Source organism: Paramormyrops kingsleyae, chromosome 23 (assembly GCF_048594095.1).
Source record: "Paramormyrops kingsleyae isolate MSU_618 chromosome 23, PKINGS_0.4, whole genome shotgun sequence".
Lineage (NCBI taxonomy): Eukaryota > Metazoa > Chordata > Actinopteri > Osteoglossiformes > Mormyridae > Paramormyrops > Paramormyrops kingsleyae.
Genome location: NC_132819.1, coordinates 15,139,824 through 15,146,869, shown reverse-complemented (window position 1 = coordinate 15,146,869; position 7,046 = coordinate 15,139,824). Strand labels below are relative to the sequence as shown.

The window sequence follows — 7,046 nt, the reverse complement described above, 5'->3', positions numbered from 1 at the left end:
TGTTTAAATAATGCACATTAATCTAACATCACGTGTCACTGGAAGCATGCGGGTGCAGCGGCTGGCTGGTCTACAGAGAGGGACTGAAGCTTCATTGAAGCGTTACGCCCTCGGTACGATGCGCCCCTCCCGCCCCCGGGTCCCCTGGCCGGTCACTCACCTTCAGCTTCTTCACATTGACACAGGGGTCGTCGGAGAAGCTCTCGGTGTCGGCGATCTGGATGTCAGCCTTCTCCAGCTCGTTGGTCAGGTCATTCCGCACCTGTCAAGGGAGAGAGAGACGGGCTGCCTGATGACAGCGGCATGCGAGGGAGATCCGATGCCTTCGGACCATGTTTTTCTAACGACCGTCGAACGCAGCGAGCTTTTTAGAATAATGTAGCGGACGCGCATCGCCACAGCGCGTCATGCAGGGAGCGCTGACTGCAGGAAAAACATTTGTAATCGTCAATTAATGCATTTAGAATAAATTAGCCTTTCAGAGCGGGAAATTCCGTCTGGACCCCTGTTGAGTTTGAGCTTTGGCAGTGGACGGTCTGCTCAGCTGGGCCTCCTGCACGCGTCAGGTCCATCATCAGCACTGGAACACCTGCCGTGGTCATGTTGGCAGACACGCTTGATTCTCACAAAGAGATCCAGGTGAAAGGTGAGGGCGTTCAGCTGACGGTCCAGAATCAGGTCACAGCAGAGGAAAAATAATCATCTGGGATCCTAAATACCCAACCCCTTCCTGTTTAGCGAGCTTCCTTCCGAAATACTCTTCCCGCTTCGGGAATATGAAGTGGCGGTTTCTCGAGATCGTGGCAGGCCGTTTTAGATGCGCTGGACAGAAGCCAGGGGGAACCTGGCTGCCGGGTGTGTCCCGCTAATTTAAGGGGACCGGGATTCCCAGGAGCAGGGGGGTAACGATGGCCTCCCCCTATCAGATGTCACACTTGTGGTACGGCCCGGCCGGACCACAGGTGGAGATATTATCGCTTTAGAGGGGATGCCGTGTCTCGGGTGGCACGGTGCCTGAGCGGGGAAGGGGCGTGTCCCAAGAAATCCTCATGGATATTTCTGACCCTCCAGTAAAGAGGGACAGATTTAAAGCGATACACATCATTGTGATGGATGGCTACCTGGGTTGCTGTTTTTGTGTGGCTGTCGCACTGCCGGGCTGCGGAGGGAGGAATCCCGGCATTCAGGTGTGCGTGGGCCAGTCTAACGAGGAGATTTAACCTGGGTGAATTCTGAGCCTGATGACAGAGTGCTGAACAGTAAAAGAGCTCAGGAGGATTAAAGGATTTCGAAGCAAAGCGCAGCCCCGCTGATGATGGATGTAATGAAATATATAATGTATTAATATCCTGCCCAGTTAACTGAACTCAAACTAATATTACACACTGAACTCACAGCTATCAAGTTGGGTGATTTAAAAAAGAAAAAAATACACGTATTGTAATGCTGGCAATCTATTTCAAGTTTTTTTTGATGATTTTCCCATTTTTTTTCTGATTATTTTATATATGACTGTTTTAATATAGATCAACAGACTCACATTCAGGGTGTACCCCAGCCATGTGCCCAGTGCTGCCTGGGACAGGCTCTACGCGCCCCCCCATGATCCTGACTAAGAAGCAGCTAGAAGATGGACAGGTTGTACAGCCCTTATCTGCATTGTCTAGTTCAGCCTATCCGGTTTGGCGCTTTCAAAGGAGCCGCTGAAGAGGCATCGGCAGAGAGGATGGGCCCTCAGGGACGACCCAGAGCATGTCTCCCCAGGGTCTCAAAACCCCCCGTTTCCGTTTTCCGTGAAGATAAGCTAGTCAAGCAGGTAACACGCTGCTGAAGTCTGTGCACCTATAAGAATGGCAGTGAGATCTAACCCTGCGTTGTGTGGAAACCTCCCTCAGCACTCTGCCACTGCCAGGCCAAACACAGGCAGCCTGTTTCGGCAGGTCGATAAAACCCACTGATGCTCATCAGAAACGTCTAGAACAGCCATTCGCGCTCTTCCCCGTCCTATAGGGAGAAGGCGGGTGTTAAATGAGTATTTGTGACCGCACCCCTGCTGACGCGGAAAGCTTTCCAGGAGAAAAAGTCTCTGTTTGACTGGATAACACCCCCCCTACCGCCCCCACACCATTGTCCCGGTCTCCCAAACTCAATACCTCAGCCCTGATGAGGTCTGCAGTAAAAAAACACTGCGAGGACAAGCGACATCACTCAGTCCTGGAGTGGGATATCCCATCATGCCTCAGGGTAAATCACACGCGTGCTGCCGTAAATTTTGCACATGTCGTCGGCATAGTCAGGAATAAGCAAAACCTGCTTTGTCTTGGTCGCATTAAGCTAAAGACATGTCATTTTATACAGCCCCCAAAAGCAGGGCACTGCAACGCCGTGCTATTTATAGACAGGTTTGCACATCAGGCTAAGTCCCCTCTGCACAGCGTCGCTTAAACATGCCCCGCGATAAAGAGGGAGCGGGGATAGGAGGCTGGCTTTACATCTTCCCCACATCGTCAGCAGGGTGCAGGAGGTCGGTCGCTCAGGATTTTAGGCCGTGATCAACTGGGGGGGGGGGACTTCACTGCCGCGTGCAGGAAAAGAAGCGAGAGGCTTTTTCGAAACCGCTGGCCATTTCCCGCGGCTGAGCGAACAGCAAACATGGAAGATAAGAGAGCCCGATTCCGAGAACTAGGTGCATTTTTGTCATGATGCTGAATCAGGTGGATGGAGATGTGGCAGTCCCTCTTCCATGCTCGGAGGTTACTGTATAAACACGCGAGTGGGTCCTCTGTTTGCATGCCTGTATGAGGCCGCACACCGGAGCACTGCTTCAGCCGCTGACGTCAATGCTACTCTCATGCTAACCCCCAACGGTAAATGTTTGCGATGGACCGGTGTTCTGGCACTCCAGCGGATGTGATTTAGCCGCGTGTTTGTACAGTACACTTCGGAAGCCTGGACCGCGGGCACCCGGGATGCAGACAGACATCGCAAATGAGCTCACGGCAAGAGAGGCTGAACAGGACGAGCCACATCCCAGGGGCTTGACAAAGGACAGATTAATAAATCACGCAAAAAATATAAGTAATATATGTAAATTAATAAAATGCATATTGCAGAAATATTTTCATGAAACTGCTTAATATTTATCAGATTATCAAATTGCAATTGCGTGACTGCAAATGATGCATCAGTAAAACACTGTTATATATTAAGTATGCATTTAATTCACCAGATCAATGTGATCATAAGGTCATAACCGATAAAACTATTCTTTTTTGTGATTCGATTCCTCTAAGGGGTAGTTCCCTTAGCGAACGCACCCTAATCAAATTTCTTCTTGCCCCCTGAGGTGGTTTAGTCTGCTTGTTAAATTAAAATGAATAAAAGAATGAACCAGTCTGAGTACATCTACACTGATGGAGATCACATGATGCTGAACGGAGACATCCTGCCTGTCATTTACTACTGGTTGCCACGGTTGCAACCTATCAGAAGCCTTGAGAGGGCGGGCCCTCACGAACCACATATGAAACGCCTCTAAGCTCCGGCTGAACAGACAGATTCAGATCATCAGGACTGTCTGTCGAATCTTTAATGTTGAAATCAGGATTCTAGAATAATCCGCAAGGCGGCGAGCCACAGCAGGACCCAAAACAGACCTTAATCCGCATACTGATGGAGACTTCGAGGAAAAAGACCTGATAGTGTCCAACTGCAATGTAGTTAGATCCCAAAAAATCCCTTTATATGAAAACTGGGAATGTGACTGGCTAAATATAATGCTATGCAAATTTATTTTAAGGGCAAAAGTTCAAGAAAATCCCAAAAGAAAAAGCCAGCAAGAGCCAGAACATGTATTTAATTTAGATTTCACATTAGTGATGCTGTAGTACGTCAGATTTCCGCATCTGTACGCACAGAATGTAGACTTTGGGGAGCGCATTTCGAAAAAAAATTGCCATTAGAGGATGATTTACAGATGCATACATCTCAGTCCCCTTTTCCTATTTTTGGCACTCAGCCATGCAGTGCAAAATCATATCGATCTGGTTTGGACTCTGGAGTCTTGTCAATTAGCAAGTGAAAATGACAGTGTTGTCCTGCCCAGTATCCATGCATCTTCCATAAACACCTTGTACCAGAGCAAATGGCTAGCAGGCGACCTTCTGGTGTGGATGCCAGTCTATCAGAGGGCACACACTGCCGTCACGCGTAACTTAGGGCCACCGGCTTATCGAACTGCACGTTTTTAAAATCAAGCATGTATGGAAAGAGCAAGTCCACGCACACAGAGCCAGAGATCGAACCCATGTCCCTAGATGCATGAAGTTGCCCCCTGAGCCACTGATACGCACTCTTTCCTTCCAATCTGCAGTTATTAAAGTCATATAAGAAGGAGAAAGTTCGGCGCTACCTAAAGGAACACTGCCATCACTCATTAGCATGGCGTTTAATGAAGTGGACCACACACATAGAGCCAGTGGCGTTGGCTTCTCCAGGTGCAGTGCTAATGACATCACTCCAGTGCTGAATAACCATCCATTTTCAATAACCCTTCATCCAATTAGGGTCCCTGCGAGCCACAGGCAATTCTGGGATGCGTGGGGCGTATCCAGGTTACAGGGCGGGAGGCCGAGACTCGCCAGCGTTCGGGCTCGCGCTGAAGGTACATTAGACAGTGGATATTCATCTGGACGGCAGCACTTTGGAAAGAGGTGTAAAAGTGGAAGAGAGAGGAAGACCACAGGGAAAACCTGCACGGCCCAAACACAGACCGCCGACCCAATTCACTACCCGCATCCCTGGCAGGGAGATGAGTCATCGAGGGCCCGTTGCTTCACGCCGCATACCGCATGCATAAATGCATCTCGCATTTCTTATTCGTGAAAGGCTATTTATGACAAAGATAGGGAATCATTTGGGGAACGCTGTCCCAGAGTGCTGTATTTCACCTGCGTGCATCAGGGAGCTCTTCATGACATGGCAGACTGGTACAGGTGCAGTTCGTCCTAAATGCATGCACTCCGAAATAACCGACAGGTTTAACGCTTTGAAGCCGGCATGTGAGACCGTTAGTCATAATGGAAACATATTGTACAAAGGGGGACGCTCCAGACTCTCAGGCACAATAGCGCACGACTTTAAAGTCTTAAAGCTGGTTATTTTAAGAGCCGATTTGCATTGAGTGTTTCTTATATAAAAAAAAGCATGAAAATAAAGTATGGCAGGGAGGTTCTTAGTCACACAATGCCTCCTTCCGCCAGCTCCGACCTACTCCATCGTTATCGCCCAGCCTCCGGTCATCCAGAGGAATCTCTGTTACGCACCCGTGCAGCCGCACGGAGGGGAGGCTGCAGGAGGCACAGCGGCAGTCTTAGCGCGCACCCGCGAGGTGTGGGCATCAAACTCCACGCCATCTGCCCAGCGGCCTCCGTCGGACGACGGTGTTGCCGCAGGCACCGCGGGGCCAGGCAGGGGAGGTGTCCAAACGCCACCTGTGACTGAGGCTTCCCCGCCGCGCCAAACTGCACAGCCCCGTCAGCGACCGACAGACCGCAGCGGGGAAGCACGCGGCGCCCAACGGCAAACACCGATAGCCTCACGCGACGTGACTATTTCAGCCAGAACAATAAGACGAATTATGCTAATTTGCCTCATTTACGAAAAGCCCTTCAGTTTCAGCCGAAATGCCTTTGCTAATCGATGATGTGGATTGATTTTATACGTCACAATAATCATCTGACCTCAGAGCAAATAAAAAAACACCTCAATTCTCAACACAGATACATCGAGGTGCTTACAAATAAATTCCCTGATTTGGCTAAATTAGCATTACAAATAATGATCCTTTTTTAGCTGGAGTGATGTAATCCCGTGATGAGCAGCTGCGCTGGAATGCAGACAGCATCCAGCGGATCGCAGGCTGACGCACACGAATGCCGGCGTGCGGTCCCACCCGTGCCGCCACAAACACCAGGGCTATGGCCTACGTGACGGCCATGCCAGACGCAGCTATTAGCACAGAGGGAGCACAGCTCGTGTTTAGTGGGATATCTGTGTGTGCCGTCAAGCTCCCTCCTCCCCCAAGTCCTTCCAGGGGTCGAGGCTCGATATATAAGATATATATTTAGAGGAGCAGATGTTGTCCGTCGCATTGGTGTATCGCCAAGCCTCCCGGCCCCTCGTGCCTCGCCCCACGTCTTCATCGTCGCGTTCCCGCTTTCTATGAACCTTGATTGCCGATACGCCACCTGAACGTTGATCTGCGGAGCGCAGTTATAAATAGCCCTGGCGCATGAGTAGCTCAGCATGTTTGGGCCAGAGCGGCAGCAAACCAACGTGCAGGATCTCATCGGGAGCGTGATCCGTGGCCAAACCGCTCTTTCTGCGTGACGGCCTGGCCTAGGTCCTCCTGTTCATGCAGGGCCCATTAATACGTCACAAGCATGTTTATCACCCTGTTTTTAATCCCTCCCCCTGTTAAGTACACATGGGGAGACCCTGGGCTCAGTGGACATATCTGGAGCCAGCCTCGGGCTTGTTTTCCCAGAGACTTGGAAAGTCTTTGCGGAATACAGATAGACCCCTGCCCAGGACAGGTTTGGTACGTTCTTCTGCATACAAACAGAATGACAATCTGGCAACGGCTGTTATTTACTCTCCCTCCCTGGAGGGGGTGATCTTTTGCTGTATTTCAGGGCCGCCCCTGTGGGTCTGCCCTTGGAACCACCACGTTAAACATGGTTAGTTTTTAAACTAATATATCCTGAAAAGTATGTCATGAATACAGGATCGCCCCCCTGCCTGCCTTTGAATTTCAATTACCCACTCATGCACGCCCGGTGACGGTTCCCTGAAAGGGGTTGCATTTGTACCCCGTTCCGCCTCACATTCAGTGCACATGTGCAGCGACGACACGTCCAATTGAGCGGCGGCCTTCCCAGCAGGCTTTGCTCCAATGTAGCAGAAAAGAAAACCAGTTTGCCGTGCCACATGCCCCGGTACCCCACAGCTAAATGCCTTTTCGGAGGAGGAAAGACCCAGCACAG

The 7,046-nt window shown here is 50.4% G+C and overlaps 1 protein-coding gene across 1 annotated transcript in view; it reads right to left on the bottom strand.

Moving 5' to 3' along the window:
- gabbr2 (gamma-aminobutyric acid (GABA) B receptor, 2) overlaps positions 1–7,046 on the bottom strand; it is a 148,895-nt gene that overhangs the window by 57,563 nt on the left and 84,286 nt on the right. The window contains exon 5 of the mRNA XM_023812028.2: positions 161–262. Within this exon, the coding sequence (XP_023667796.1) occupies positions 161–262 (102 nt within the window). The remainder of the gene's footprint in view (positions 1–160; positions 263–7,046) is intronic.